General features: G+C 45.8%; 1 protein-coding gene across 1 annotated transcript in view; it reads left to right on the top strand.

Annotated features, from left to right (window-relative positions):
• Positions 1 to 3,971: 3,971 nt before the first annotated feature.
• Positions 3,972 to 16,715, top strand: part of PDSS2 (decaprenyl diphosphate synthase subunit 2) — a 185,634-nt gene continuing 172,890 nt past the window's right edge. Inside the window, exon 1 of the mRNA XM_048844879.2 lies at positions 3,972 to 4,712. Within this exon, the coding sequence (XP_048700836.1) occupies positions 4,402 to 4,712 (311 nt within the window). The 5' untranslated portion in view covers positions 3,972 to 4,401. The remainder of the gene's footprint in view (positions 4,713 to 16,715) is intronic.

Genomic DNA, 16,715 nt, shown 5'->3' with positions numbered 1-16,715 from the left:
TCCTTTCCTTCAGTGAAGCTTCAGAAGGCTGAGTTCTTGCATAACTGGAGGGGGTATATTTGCATACACTTCCCTCCAGAGATTTCCTGGGAAACCCATTTAACTTTAGAAGTCCATTCTTCTCCAGACCATTGTTTCAAATAGTACTTTGAAGCTCATAACACTTCCCAGAGTTTATGTCAGGCATATCTCCCCCTAGAGATGGTACATACAATCCCACAATAATACATGAACATTTGCATTTTAAATACAATTAACTCCTAAGATACTTAAACTTAATTTAATAAGGTTTGTCCAGGATATTGCAGGAATTCCCTATATCTGTCACGTTTAGCACCTCCATGCATGATATTTGGCAGGGGGATTGCCCTGGTGTCTGGGAGTGCATTTTACAGTGCCCATAATAAAACACCCAGATATGGCTGACTTAGGTTGTCAGCTGGGGGTGGCTGCGAAGGCTCATGGGTAGGGGCCGATGATGAGGTCCAAGGATGAGCAGTGTGTGGGGAGGCTCCACCCATAGGACCCACTTGAGGAAAGTGAGAGAAACAGGATGCTCAGGACTGGGGACGTGTTGGGTGGACAAACCTATGTGCAGGCCACATTCCACAGGCTCCACCCAGATCCTCCAATCATAATACAGAAGCTCTCTGATTCTGGTGGCACCAGCCAGGAACAACCTCTGACATACCACAGGAGTGCCACTTGCACTCTATGGTGTGGATTGCGTAGCCGGGGTTCTGCAAGAAGGTCCTCCTCCTCAGCAGCCACTACAAACCCGGTCACTGAAATTAGCTTCCAGGTCCTGAGGAGGTCCTGGTAAAAGACCAGCAGCTCAGAGAGGTCTCAAGGGAGACCTCTCAGGTGGAGGTAAAACAGCTGCCAGTCGTATCAGAGCCCTTAGAGATGGTGCACGAAGGCGTAAGCCAGCATCACCCTTGCAGGACTACCTGCACTGAACAGGAGTCTCTGCATGGCGTGAAGGCAGAAGGCATGGACCTGGATGTGGGTGCAGACCAGGCCTTATCAGCCCTCCCCGAAGAGGAGGATCAGGACACCCAAAGAGACCCAATGCAGTTCCATCCAGAAAAATGCCAGGATTTTCTTCCCATGGCTGGCCAGGGTTCCTGGGGGTAGGGGAAGGGTGTTGAACTGATGCCAGAGCATATGGACAGGACCAGATGGTGGAGCACCAGTTCCCACTCTGGTAGGGAAAGACACTGGAGTAGCCCCATCCACCTCCGCAACTGGTCAGATACCCTGGCCTCTAGATTGCTCCAGTTCTCCAGTGGGAAGAGATCGATGGCAGAAAGATAGATGCCCAGACAGAGCAGTGGACCCATGCCGCACTGGATGATACAAACCAGGGCTGGGAGGGAGCCTGCCTGACACATGTCCCTGTTCATCAGGCCAGAGCTCTTGACCAAGTTCACCAAGGCAGAGGAGGTTGCTGAATGGATGTCTTGGCAAGCCTCCACCTGCGCCAGGGCTCCCGGGTCCTGGGCCATAAGAAGCACATTGTTGGCACATGCCAACAGGACCACTCACAAGTCTGGCTCCCAAAGCACCAACCCCGTCATCCTCTTATCGGGGAAATGGAAGAAGGGATCAATAGAAATGGTATAGAGCTGACCGGACAGCTGGCAGCCCTGGCACACCCATTGATGGAAGGTGATGGGTTTGGTCAACACCTAGTTGACCATGACCAGACACTCTTCAGAGGTGTATAGCAGCTGGAGAAACCCCTTGAAGCGGGTTCTGAAGTCGAATGCTCACACAGTGACCACCTGTGATCCATCATGTCATATGCCTTCTCCATGTCCAGGGACAGGAGGGAGAACAACAGACCATCCCTACACATAAGATGGAATAGGTCCTGGACCAGATAGAGGTTGTTGAAGATGGTCTGGTCTGGGACAGCATATGTCTGGTCAGGAGGATCACATCTACCAGCACAGACCCCAGCTGCACTGAGATAGCTTTTGTGACAACCTTGTAGTTCACGCTGAGGAGCAAAACTGGGAACCAATTCCTGAAGTCATGGGGGTCCCCCTTCTTAGGCAGCAGGGTCTGTCTGCACAGAAGGGTGAGCACCCAGATGCCCAAGAACTTGGCACAAGTGGTGGTGATGTCTGAGCCAAGGACGTCCCAGAATACGCAGTAGAACTCCATGGTCAGCTTGTTGATGCCTGTAGATTTGTTGGTGGGCATCAGACAGAAGGCTTCTGAGAACTCAGCCAGAGTGAGAAGTTCCTCTAACTGGTCCCGGTCACCCGCACTGACCATAGGGAATTTGTCCCCTGGGACACCACAGGTGATGGCATCATTTAAATCTGGGGAGAAAAGGCTAGCATAAAAGAGGCCTAGCCCTTTCCCACATCTCCAATGGATTTGTGAGAGGGGTGCCGTCCTTTACCAGGAGGCAGGTGATATGCTTTTTGTCCCCCCCTCTTTTGTTCCAGGGCATAGAAGAAGCAGGAGCCATGATCCATCTCCTGAAGGAGCTGGATGCATGATTGAACAAAGGCACCTTGGGTCGATGGTTGTCAAGGGCCTGGAGCTTACCCTGCTTCTCCTGACTCTCTCTGTAGATGGAATGATCCCCAGGACAAGGAGTCAGGAGTCTCTACAGCTTCTAAGCCTCCCACTCCAACTGTTCTGTCATGGTGTCCCTCCTCCAGCTGGCCCCTGGAATGTAAGTGACAGCAGAAGAGCGCAGCATGGACTTTCCCCACATTTTACCTCCTCTGCTTGGGAGGTGTGAAATGAATGAGGAAGGGGACTACGGGAAGAGAAAAGATTGAGTAATTGTGGCAGTTGAATGCTATCCTGGAGAAGTGGATTCTACCCCTACCTCTGCTTCAGAGGTCCTATGAGATATTGGGGAAGTCACTTAAACCAAATTTCTCACAGGTGGCCACTAACTATGTGTTCCTGGTTTTCTGCATGCTCAAGTTTGGATCTAACTTTCAGAAATGCTGAACACTCACAACTGCAAATGAAGTCAATAATAGCTGTGTTCTGAACTAAGTGCTATAAAATAATCTGAAAAAAGCCCTCCAAAGGCACATTCAACTGGGCACCCAAAATTAGTTGGTACTTTGACATTTATGGCTCTGTGCCTCAGTTCAGAATAATAATACCACCTCAATTCACAGAGGGATTGTGAAAAAATGCATTTATGTATTCAAAACTCTGATGCTACAGCAATGAGTGTCATAGAAAAGCCCATGTACAGAGTTGGAATAGCATGTAGTAAATAACACAGGAGGCCACACATTGAACAACAAAGACAAAGCAAAATACTGAATATTGTTCAGTGAGCACCATCCATCATGTGCACTTGGGCAGGGGTCCTGTGGAGAAAATAATATATGGTCATGTAATTAAAGACTGTATCACAATGCATATGCACAAGGAGACTGGATTAAAGTTCCCTAGCCAAACTTATCCCTGACCATTTCCTAACATTGCGATGCTTGACTTTGCAACCTTAACATTAATTTAGCACAGGCGATTGTAATGTGTAGGAGAGCGGGAAGAGGAAAACATTTTTACTGTGCCACAATGTAGGACAGGAGGGACTGGATGGGGTTTCCCTGTGTGTGAGACTGACTCTCTGGGGACAGACTGGAGCGGGTGTCACTAGAGGAGTGATGGGCTCTCTGGGGAGGAACTGGAGGGGGTGTCACTGTGTGTGTCCCCGGCTCTCTGGGAAGGAACTGGAGTGGGTGTGTCACTAGAGGTGTGATGGGCTCTCTGGGCAGGGGCTGGAGGGGATGTCACTGGGAGTGTGACGGGCTCTCCCAGGGGAGGGGCTGCCCTGGGTGTTTCCTCCTGCACCCTCCCCCATTCGGGAAGCAGCGGAGAGAGGGCAGGTGGATTGGAATCCCGCCCGTGCCCCCCGCCCCTAGTTGAAGACGGAAAGTGAGGAAACGGGGAGGGTTCTAATTCCATGGTCGTCGTTGCTTTACGACTCGTGTTTTGCGACATCTAATATGGCTGCCCCCATGCCACAAGTAGCCCGGGCTGCCGGAGGTGGAGGCAGAGCGCGCATCTGCCGCGGGGAGCGGCGGTAGCAGTAGCATCAGCATCGTCCCTGTGGGAAGTGGGGTTGGTCGCTGCCCGGGCAGGGAGCAGGGGACCCGGCTCGCAGGAGTTGAGGGTCCGGGGGCCAGGCACTGCGCGGGGAGAAGGGCTGGACACAGGGGGTGGCTTCGTATCCGGCCGCCCCTGGAGAGGAGCCTGTTGGCGGCGGCGACAGTAGTTAGGGTACAGTCGGGCACGGGGGCACTGAGGGGCTGCGGCAGGAGACCGGGGGGCCTGGGTAGCCTTAGCGCAGCCAGGCTGGGCGCGGCGAGGCGAGGAGCGGGCGGGACGGACTATTAAGGGGCTGGGAGAATGTGTCCCCTGCTACTGTTGCGTTTAGGGGGCTGCTGCTCCCGGCTGCTGCTGCTGCGGCCGCCGCCCCCCGGACTCTGGTCTGGTCGGGGAGGAGGAGGCGGCGGTGTGCGGTGGCGAAGGGGCCTGTTCTCGGGTTCTCCCTCTGCTGCGTCTCACTGGAGTAAAGTCGTGTCCGAGGCCGAGAAGATCGTGGGGTATCCGACCTCGTTCATGAGCCTCCGCTGTCTGCTAAGCGACGAGCTGAGCAACATCGCCATGCAGGTCCGCAAGCTGGTTGGGACCAAGCACCCCCTGCTTAACACCGCCAGGTAAACACCAGGGCCCATGCCCCTTCTGCCATGGGTCCCTTTACTCATATTTTGTGATAACTTGTTTTCCTCCACTGAGACTCCTGTTATCCCTTCCATGAAGGGGTACCTGCCTTTGATAATGTCTGGACTGTGAATAATTGCTGTTCAATCAGGGCTCTTGGTCTGGTACAAAGTGAGATTTTTAAGTCCTTAGGGAAATTGTACATGTCACACTGTAACATATTCCTTTTCTCAAAATCTTCCAAGGAGAGAGACTAGCCTACAGGTTCCCTGCTCAGGCTTCTTTTTAATAATGGATAATCTCTTATTTGATGTTTGCACAGAGCCTACCACAGTGGGGACCTGACCTTGGCTGTGTCACCAGGTGCTAGGTGTAATAGAAATAATAAGACTTATTGAGGTTGGTTTATTTGTCAGGAGTTCAGGATTATGAAGCTCAGCTAAGAGGGAGATTGGCTTTATACATAACATAATCACCAACATATCAGCCTTAACTGTAGCACTTTCCCATATTAAAGGGTTTTAACACAACTGACACATTCTCTTGGAAATCTTGCCTTAAATTGTGCTACGCTTTTCTGCTTTGGCATATAGTCAACAGAACTGGAATTTGAATTTCCTTGCATCCATTTTTATTCAAAGATTTGTCCCCTTCCAGCACATCAGAGAGTGAGTGATTTATCACATTTACAGTATGCAAAGAACTGGCTTACTGTACAAAGCTAACCTTTCTTCATTAACCATTGTACTTTCCAAATGTCAAGGATTACATTTGGAAGAAACCATCCAAATGAAGGAAAACAGGAAAAACTAGTCCAGTAAAGAGCTCAAAATGTTGCATATGTTAAACATATATTTTGTTAACAAGACTTTTTTTCAGAACACTTCTAGTGTGAGAAAATTAAGATGGTTACTGTTAAGTTTGTCCAGGCTGGTGGGACATTTGAAATCAAGGGACAGGACTACCTCACTCAGTTATTATAAAAGTAAAATACTGATGAAGATGCACATGCTCACAAATAAGCAAAAGCAAGGTTTGTTCTGGACAGTATTTTCTTTGTCAATTTTAAGACACAAGAATCTGTGTCCAGATTACAGAACTTTTAAAGTATATTGTGTTGGTATGTTCTTGTGATTTAAAAAAAAAAAGTCTGTCTCCTTCAAAAGATGCAAAAAGAAAAGGAGTACTTGTGGCACCTTAGAGACTAACCAATTTATTTGAGCATAAGCTTTCGTGAGCTACAGCTCACTTCTACACTTTCCACAGTATGCATCCGATGAAGATCTTTTATACACACAAAGCATGAAAAAATACCTCCCCGCACCCCACTCTCCTGCTGGCAATAGCTTATCTAAATGTGTATGATAATCAAGTTGGGCCATTTCCAGCACAAATCCAGGTTTTCTCACCACCACCACCACCCCCCCGCCGCCCCCACACACACACAAACCAGCAGATTTGTGCTGGAAATGGCCCAACTTGATTATCATACACATTTAGATAAGCTATTGCCAGCAGGAGAGTGGGGTGGGGGGAGGTATTTTTTCATGCTTTGTGTGTATAAAAGATCTTCTACACTTTCCACAGTATGCATCCGATGAAGTGAGCTGTAGCTCACGAAAGCTTATGCTCAAATAAATTGGTTAGTCTCTAAGGTGCCACAAGTACTCCTTTTCTTTTTGCGAATACAGACTAACACGGCTGTTACTCTGAAACCTTCAAAAGATGGTATTTTACATACTCCTATCACTAGAGTGGAAGACATGTTATTGGTGAAAGTATATTCAAGGTTAACAGGACCCAAATTTTGTATAAATGGACTTTGTGAACATGTTTAAAATGCTTAATTTCTTTTTTTTAAAAGAAAATCCCAGTTGCCTAGTTTTCATGAGCAACTTTATAACACTTACGTTTCAAACTCTCAGTGAGTTACTATAAAAATATAAGATATATGGAATGCTTGGGTTGAGTTTTCTCCAATTGTTAGATTAAGTATGCCAGGATAGTGTTATGTGTGCGCAATTCTGATTGTTTTTATGGATCTCTATATTTTAACGATTTGATCAATGCAATGTAAAAGAAATCATTTACATTTTGTGGACTTTTGTCATATTTGATGCTAGTAGGCTTTCAGTAAAGGGCATATGTATTGAAGATTGCAGTACTAGCATATAATTAACTTTCTAATAAAATAAAAAATGAAAAGTACTTGCCGTTTTTGGCTTTTGAAAAAATATGGTCGGAAGAATTTTTGGTTGATCTGTTCATAGCTCTTAATTAATAGCATGATTTATACACAACCTTGTGACAGTTTTTTAATTTAACTAAAAGGTGTTTCTGTATTTGGTTGTATTTTTAAAGCTTTGTAGACTAAATATAACGTCCCATCTACACTACAACTATAACAGAGGTGGAGGACCCAGATTCAATACGGTTGGAAGTTTGTGGAAAGGAAGCCTAGTAGTGTCCCTGTAACTGGGTTAAATCTGAAGTTTTAGGTTCTGACTACTATAATAGACTAACAGTGCTCCCATACATTTTGGGTAGAGGGGGGTAAACTGTGTTGTAACCAGGGTAGGGGACAACTGAGTGTAGTCATGTCGTAGAGATACGCATGATCAGAGTTGGCTTATGCAGATGGACTTAAATAGTGCTGCTTTTAATGTATAGTTCTTATTTTTATTGGTTTATTAATGTAAACAACTTTTCAGATTAACACAGTTTTTTTTTTTTTTGGAGCTATAATACTCCTATTAAAATGGTACACATGAACAACTCAGGTGCTTTATCTTGCAAGCTCATGGAGCATAAACCAACTTCTTCCATAGGAGGCTGTGCATGGAGGACCTGTACAATCAGGCCCACGGTTTGTTACTTCAGAACCTCTTTGAAGCTTGGTACTAAACTGACCAATTTGTAGTGGGAATAAAAGTACAACATTCAGTCATACAAAAAGCTTGAGTTCTGTGTGTATGTTTTTAACAATTTTATTCTTATTTTGCTACATTGACACAGAAGCACTTCCTATGGCCTTGGGTTATATATGTTATCAAAAGGGTTAATACAGTATTTGCAATACATTTAAATAGTTTATGTACAAATTACTACTGTAACTTTGTTTTCGAGGATTATTTTGCACTAGTGCAGGGATCGGCAACCTTTGGCATGCGGCTCGCCAGGGTAAGCCCTTTGGTGGGCCAGGCCGGTTTGTTTACCTGCCTTGTCCGTAGGTTCGGCGGCGAAGCGCGGCCAGTGGGAGCCGTGATCGGCCAAACCTGTGGACACGGCAGGTAAACAAACAGGCCCGGCCCGCCAGGGGGCTTACCCTGGTGGGCTGCGTGCCAAAGGTTGCCGATCCCTGACCTATACTATCACTAAAGGAAATAGAACTGCTCGTGCATAAATTATGGGATACAGTTTACTTTGTAGCCATTTTATCCTCGGACGGGTAGTAGGGAAAGAGCTGTGTTTTCGTTCCATATGAAATTGTCTATCATGATAGACATAAGTAGACCTAGACAAAGTGTTCATGGATTACTACAGAAAGAAAAGGCTTGGAATATCAGGGTTCTTTAAAGTGGAGTCTTTACTCTGTGCAGGTTTTGGACTATATTTTCATTTTCATTTGTATCCAGACACTTAAAGTGAGAGGTACAGTAACTTTAAGATTGCACAGTTTCTGGTAAATTTTTAAAATGATTCAAAATCAACAAATACTCAATCACCTCAATATTTGCATTCTAATTTAAATTTTTTCATCCCAAAACTTGCTTATCAGTTAAACGGCTGTGTCCAAATATTGCTTCATAGTGTTGGAAACTGTTTCCAATTCCTTTGTCCGCAACTTCTTGTAATGGGCTCGCACTCACCTCTCATGAGCATCCCCTGTCTGTGTGTGCCTACACACACACACGCTCGCTCGCACTCTCTCTGATGAGTCTTCAGTGACTCACCCTCTGCCTGAGTCCCACAGAGTCTCTATGTGAAATAAAAATCAAACCCCTTCTGCGATATAAGTCCAACAGGGGGCCTATCTCAGTGCTCTCTAACATCTGTTTTATCTGCAGCCATGTTCCTGGGCTAGATCCTCAATCAGTCCAACAGGGCATATTACAGTATCCTGGTTCAAACTGTCTCTCAGCCCCTTCTGGGCACTCTCAAATTGTCCCTGCTCTTCAAGCAGTCCCGGCCATCACATCCACCAGGGTTCCCTCCCTAGACGCTCTTTGCCTCTCTGGGCCTTTCTGGCTCCAACTCTTCTGCTGGGCTACTAAGAGTTCAGTTCCTCTTCTGCGGTGCATCAAAGTCCAGGTCACTTTCCCAGTGGCTGCAGGGGGAGGGGGAAAGAGACTCAGGCACACCCTCTACTCCAGGTCCCAGCCCAGGGACTGCCTAGATAGCAGCCATCCACTGCATCCCTTTAGTTAAACTGCATTGCTGCTACAATTCTCTGGGCCACTTCTCCATGGACACAGCTAATTCCTCGCCCTTATCTCTGGGCCTTGTCCTGGTTGAGTCCCAGCAGCCAATCCGGAGCTCCTTTGTGTTTGCCAGAACTTCTCTGTCCGAGGTCCTGTAGCTCCCTCAGCCAGCCAGGCACACTATCCATGCTCTGTCATCAAGGAACTGATCTCTGCTCTGCACTGCAACTCCTTTTAAATGGGTCTGCTGGGCCTGGATTGGCTGCTTCTGGCACCTGTGTCCCATGCCACTGCTCTAGGCTGCTTGGAGGACTCTCTCTCCACTTCCCTTTTCTGGGGCAGGGTCTGGCAGGACCACAAGGCCTCCAGAAGGTGGTCTCAGGGCCTAGTCCACTTTATCACACTTGTGTAAATAATTTAGTTATTTAATTTATTTAATTTAGTTATTAGTTTAGTTAGTGTCAGTTACCCACAAGCCATTGTAATCTGTTACTTATTAAAAATAGTGAGGTAAAAAGAGTTACTTTGGTATCTTGGATTTACTGCATTTGTGCTTTTTACCAAAGATGCCTATGTAAATGAAGGGTATGTCTACACTACGAAATTAGGTCGATTTTATAGAAGTCTATCTTTAGAAATTGATTTTATACAGTCAATTGTATATGTCCCCACTAAACGCATTAAGTCGGCAGAGTGCGTCCTCAATACCGTGGCTAGCATTGACTCATAGAGCGGTGCACTGTGGGTAGCTATCCCACAGTTCCTGCAGTCTCCACTGCCCATTGGAAGTCTGGGTTAAGCTCCCAATGCCTGGGGCAAAAACGTTGTGCGTGGTTTTGGGTACATGTCGTCAGTCTCCCCTCCCTCCATGAAAGTGACGGCAGACAATCGTTTCGTGCCTTTTTTCTGGGTTGCCAGGTCAGTTCACTGCTGCTGTTGTGAGCATTGTAAACACCTCGTGCATTATCCTGCAGTATGTGCACTACCTGGCTAAGAGATGCCAGCACGAGGACGATTGTGAGGCGGACATGGACACAGACTTCCCGAAAGCACGGACTCTGGCAATTGGGAGATCATGGTGGCAGTGGAGCTGGTTGATACAGTGGAAGGCCGATTCCAGTCCCGGCAAACAAGCACAGACTGGTGGGACCACATAATGTTGCAGGTCTGGGATGATTCCCAGTGGCTGCAAAACTTTCACATGCGTAAGGGCACTTTCATGGAACGTTGTGACTTGCTTTCCCCTGCCCTGAAGCGCAAGAATACCAAGAAGAGAGCAGCCCTCACAGTTGAGAAGCGAGTGGCAATAGCCCTCTGGAAGCTTGCAACACCACACAGCTACCGGTCAGTTGGGAATCAGTTTGGAGTGGGGGCTGCTATGATCCAAGTAGCCAACACAATCACTGAGCTTCTGCTATCAAGGGTAGTGACTTTGGGAAATGTGCAGGTCATAGTGGATGGCTTTGCTGCAATAGGGTTCCCTAACTGTGGTGGGACGATAGACGGAACGCATATCCCTATCTTGGGACCGGACCACCTTGGCAGCACATAAACTGAAAGGGTTACTTTTCAGTGGTGTTGCAAGCACTGGTGGATCACAAGGGACGTTTCACCAACATCAGCATCAACGTGGGATGGCCGGGAAAGGTACATGATGCTCGCATCTTTAGGAGCTCTAGGCTGTTTGAGCAGTTGCAAGAAGGGACTTACTTCCCAGACCAGAAAATTACTGTTGGGGATGTTGAAATGCCAAGTTATCCTTGGGGACCCAGCCTATCCTTTAATGCCATGGCTCATGAAGCCGTACACAGGAAGTCTGGACAGTAGTAAGGAGCAGTTCAGCTATAGGCTGAGCAAGTGCAGAATGGTGGTACAATGTGCCTTTGGACATTTAAAAGCTCGCTGGTACTGTTTGCTGACTAGGTTAGACTTCAGCGCAACCAACATTCCCATTGTTATTGCTGCTTGCTGTGTGCTTCACAATCTCTGTGAGAGTAAGGGGGAGATGTTTATGGCTGGATGGGAGGTTGAGGCAAATTGCCTGGTGGCCAATTTTGAGCAGCCAGACACCAGGGCGATTAGAAGAGCACAGCTAGGCATGCTGCTCATCAGAGAGGCTTTGAAAACCAGTTTCGTGACTGGCCAGGCTACGGAGTGACAGTTGTGTGTGTTTCTCCTAGCTGCAAACCCGCCCCCTTTGTTGATTTTAATTCCCTGTAAGCCAACCACCCTCCTCCCTTTAATCATAGCTGGCAAAGAAAATAAAGTATCTATTGTTTTGAAACCATGCATTCTTTCTTTGTTAATTTAAAAAAAAAAAAAAAGTGAGAACTGACAAGGTAGCCTGTGTGGGGTGGGGTGCAGGAGGAGGGAAGGACAAGGCCATACTGCTTATTGTAGCCACACTACAAATCAAAACTGTTTGAATGACAGCCTTCTGTTGCTTGGACCATCCACTGGAGTGGAGTGTCTGGGTGCCCGGAGTCTCTCTTCCCTCCCACCATTCTTGGGCTTCTGGGTGAGGAGCATATGGAACTTAGGGAGGAGGGCAGGTGGTTACACAATGGATGCAGTGGGGGTCTATGCTCTTGTTGGCTTTCCTGCAGCTCCACCAGACGCCTCATCATGTCCATTTGCTCCCCCCATTAGCCTCAGTATCTCCTCCTACCTCCGCTCATCGTGGTCACTTAATGCATTCCTGGCCTCTGCCACTGAATGCCTCCATGCATTAAGCTGTGCCCTATCAGTGTGGGAGGACTGCATGAGCTCAGAAAACATGTCGTCATTGCGAGTGTGGTTTTTTTCGCCTTCTAATCTGCGATAACCCCAGGGACTAAGATGATAGGGGGAGCATAGAAACATTTGAACCTTGAGGGGATAAAAAGGGAGAGTAAAATTTAAGATGATACGTTTCTGAGACAAAAGGGAGACTCACAGTGAATCAAGCAATTCACAGCCTACAGTATATGAGCTTTAGGTACTCATTTTGCCTTTTATATTGAGCGCCTGCTGTTATGGTGACACATCACTCACAGCTGGGCAACAGAATTCGGTTTCCAGGCAGCCATGGTAAGCCAAAGGGTACATGGGGTTGGCTTCTTATGCCTTCATAACATGTGGGAATGGTTTCAAACTTCAGCGCCCGCCTTTCCCATAGCAAGCAATGCCGGTTGGGTTTTATATTTAAAAGGAGGGGCTTTGGTTTTCGGGTGGATGTGCAGCACCCCTCTCCCCCCACCGCGTGGCTATTCTCCAGGGTGATCCCTTTTAGCTAGGCGCAAACACCCCAGCATGAATGGGGCCTTTTTACTGTTCCCTTACAAAAATTCCCCTATTTCAACCAGGTAACCATGAATTATATCACTCTCCTGAGGCTAACACAGAAAGATATAGACTGAATGTTGCTTGAATGTGACCAAAACCCAGGACCATTCGCTGCCATGCTTTGTGCTGAAATGATTCCAACTACTTGCTACTGGCTTGGCGTGGTAAAATGTCCTACCGTGGAGGACAAAATAAGGCAGCACTCCCCAGAAACCTTCTGCAAAGGCTTTCAGAGTACCTCCAGGAGAGCTTCATGAAGATGTCCCTGGAGGATTCCCGCTCCATCCCCAGACACGTTAACAGACTTTTCCAGTAGCTGTACTGGCCGCGAATGCATCCCAATTCTTCAGGGCAAATCAAACATTAAACACTATTGCTTTTAAACCCTGTACTGTAGTTACAAATGTGCACCAGAGGTGCCTTCTCCAGCTTCAGGGTCAGGGATCCCGCCTTGGGAGGGTATTGGCTCCAGGGTGATGAAAAGGTCCTGGCTGCCGGGGAGAATGGATTCACTGCTTGCCTGCTGCGCGTTCTTCTCCTCCTCCTCCTCCTCCTTCCTCATCCACAAAATCCTCCTCCCTGTTGCATGAGACTCCCCCCTTGCAGGTGTCAACAGACAGTGGTGGGGTAGTGGTACGGTCCCCCACTAGAATGCCATGCAGCTGATCATAGAAGCGACATGTCTGCAGCTCTGACCCAGCGTGACTGTTTGTTTGCCTCCTTTGTCTTTTGGTAGACTTGCCTGAGCTCCTTCACTTTCACGCGGCACTGCTGTGTGTCCCTGTTGTAGCCTCTGTCCACCATGCCCTGTGCGATTTTGGCATATATATTAGTATTTCTTCTTTTTCATCGGAGTTCGGCCTGCACAGATTCTTCTCCCCATACAGCAGTCTGATCCAGTGTCTCCCTTTCGGTCCATGCTGGAGCTCGTTTGCGATTCTGGGGGGACTGCATGGTCACCTGTGCTGCTGAGCTCGCCACGCTGACCAAACAGGAAATGAAATTCAAAATTTCCCGGGGCTTTTCCTCTGTACCTGCCTAGTGCATCGGAGTTCAAAGTGCTGTCCAGAGCGGTCACATTGGAGCACTCTGGGATAGCTCCTGGAGGCCAATACCATGAAATTGCATCTGCGCTACCCCAAATTCGACCCAGCAAGGTCGATTTTTAGCGCTACTCCCCTCGCAGGGGAGAAGTACAGAAGTTGATTTTAAGAGCCCTTTAGGCCGATGGAACGAGGTTGGGTGTGTAGATGCACTCATTTTAAAATCTACCTAACATGGCTAAATTCGACCCAACCCCCGTAGTGTAGACTAGGGCTGAGTTACGAATACTCACTGCACTAATTCAGGACGAATGAAACTATGTAATGTCACTTTAACAATGTTGCACAGTTGGAGGACACTGGAGTTGTACAGTTGTATTTAACTTGCAGACTCTTGATTACTGATACGAATGCATGAGCAGGTAAGAACTTGGTTTGCTTTAGGATCCCAGGCCAAGTTTGCAGAGATGGCAATTATGAAAAACGTTTCTGTACTTACAAACAAAACAAAATTGATAGGGAAACCATTACTACAACACACGTGAAACCCTAGTGATTGTTTATCAAGTCACTTTTTCAGAGTAGAACTGTTTCTGAATGTAAATTTCCTTAACTTTGTTACCACCTCATTAAAACTGAAAGTGAGTTAAACATTTAATTTCACAATTAATTAGGATGACTATGAATCCCTGAAAACTGTATGGCTATATTTTCATTGCCTTTATCTGGTGTCCCTATTTTTTTTGCAAAGGCTGACAGTATTGTACTAGTTCAGGAGGAGGAGACGGAGACAGGTTTGAGTGAACGCTGGGAGGCTGGCCAACAAGCTGAGGTGTTGAAATTGACATCAGGCTACCAGAACCTGCCTGTGCCGCCTCTCGTGGTATTGCTCTGTACTCCATCAATCATAAGCCCTCTCAGTGAGATACGTCTCACCTAACAGATGAGTCCACTGCTACAAGGTCAGATTAACATGGAGTTACTTGCTCTAGCTCTGGGCAGTGGTTCAATTGGTGTGAAGGCTTCTAGCGACCAAGTCTGTGCAGACATCTGTTTTCCTACTCCTCCTCATCCATACCTCAGGGGCAAGCAGGACACTGTAGAACAAAGATAGTAATGTCATCTCTTGTGATACTTAAACCCCCAAGCTCCAAGAGTCATGAGAATCTCAGCTTTCATTTAAAAATAAAGTTTTTAGCCCTCATGTCTGACAGAGAAAAGGTTGGAAATGTGAACCCTAAAGACTCAAAACCTAAAGGTAATTACAGTCCCTCCTCCTCTGATATTTATTATTTTTTTAAAAAATAAATACAAACTAGATTTTTGAGGGCATGACTCATGATTTTTGAATGCTTCAGGTTGGCAGTACTGAGAGTCTGTTTCTAGGGGAAGGGACAAGTGATTGTGTTAGACATGTGTATACCAGGTATTCCATTTTTTTTCATTTGGAAGACTGACAATCCATTAATGCTTTTTATTTGTTTATTTTTTTTGCACTACAGTCTATTTGGACTGCAGAAATAGACTGGTTAGTTTCATTTTTGTTTTTTATCAGGTCCACTTTGTGGCTCATGCATTGTCAGGAGAAGGGCTTACAAATTAAAGCTTATTTCTTGAATCCTACCCCAGGACAACATATATGGAAGGTGTGTGAAGGAAAATGGTAAATTAGGGGAATAAAGTCCTGGTAGTGTGGCAGTAATTTCCTGCAAAGAGCAGGAGCTAAAGACTGGTTGCACCGGACACTTTCATTTGTTAAACTTTATAAATATGTTTAATATATAAAAGAATGAACTGTGATTCAGAGGTGGATTAGAGCTGATAGGTTTTACAAAAGCAGTGAGTTTAAGGAGAGAATTAAACAAGGAGAAGGTGATTGTTAATGTTTGAGGCGTAATGGTAGCATGGAAGAAGGTGGCAAGCCATAGATCAGGTGGACCATATTCCTTTAATCTACCTAGTTGCTGAACTAGAAATGTAGAACAAATTATTCAAGAATAACAATGTTTACTAGTTAGGATATAACATTTGCATATGTGATAAATTTAAGGGGGAAAGATGACCAACTACTAATCTTTCCAATTTTCAATATTGGGTAATATCAAAAATAATCCCATTTCTTCTTAATGGCATCTTAAGAAGATACTTCAGGTAGCAGAACAACCTACTGAAAATGGTTTAGTCTGGTAGCAGATGATTGGCATCTGTAGACGTAGGGAGTGCGTGTGTTTTCTTATTTGGATGTCTGGCTAATCTGCCTTGAATAGATGTGGAGATTTGTTCTACCACTGGGATGCTGGAGTCATGATGGCCAGTTTCTGTTTTGTCTGCACAAGATCATTGGGGTAAAACTTTTTCTCCCTCTTCCAATTAAAACTGTTTTGACTGACCATCGGTAGCTTTCTTCTTTGTTACATTTTAAATTTATCATTTTCAGGGCTTGAAAAACACAGATGCCCACTTACTTGCCAGTGGCTAATGAAACTTTCTCTGAAAGTAGCCAGCAACAGGATAGTGAAACTGACAAGTAATGTATCTGGTCACTTTATAGCTTCTGCCTGTAGATGTCTGATCAGCTGCAAAACTGATGAGGATGATTTAAGTTTCACTGAGTTGCTGAGGATGTAAGGGACCTCAGAAGCACAGACTCAATCTTCTGCTGCTGGGTTGGAGGTTAAAACAAGTTTAAATTATTCTTTTTTTAAAATTATTCTTCTTTTAAATTTTTGCAACATGCTATAATGAAACTGTTATAGAATGTGTCTGCATCATGGAGGTGATCTAAACATAATCATAATTTAAACGTCCATGATGTTAACTATAAGGGCATCAATCCTGTAATGACATTCTTACAAGTCGATCCCTGTGCTTACATGGAACCCTACTGAAGTAGTTGAAAGCACTAACCACCAACACTAAAGCAGACTATTCTGGTATAGTAATTGCTAGCAGTACTATCAGAAATGTGAAGAGATTTCTCATATTTGGTATATCTACCACTAATCACATAACTATTGATATATTTGTCTTTAGATAGTGTAGAATAGTTACATGTAAAGCCTTCATGTGTTTTAGGAGTGTTGGATAAACCAAAATTGCTAATCAAGTATCATGCATGGGTTTCTGCCACCATATTCATAGCTAAAAGAGCGATTCTAAGAATCTGGAGATTTGGTTTCTTCTTACGTATTTTGGTAGAATGAACTGTTAA

The sequence above is a fragment of the Caretta caretta genome, chromosome 3, assembly GCF_965140235.1.
Source record: "Caretta caretta isolate rCarCar2 chromosome 3, rCarCar1.hap1, whole genome shotgun sequence".
NCBI lineage: Eukaryota > Metazoa > Chordata > Testudines > Cheloniidae > Caretta > Caretta caretta.
This window is presented reverse-complemented; position numbering and strand designations above follow the sequence as displayed.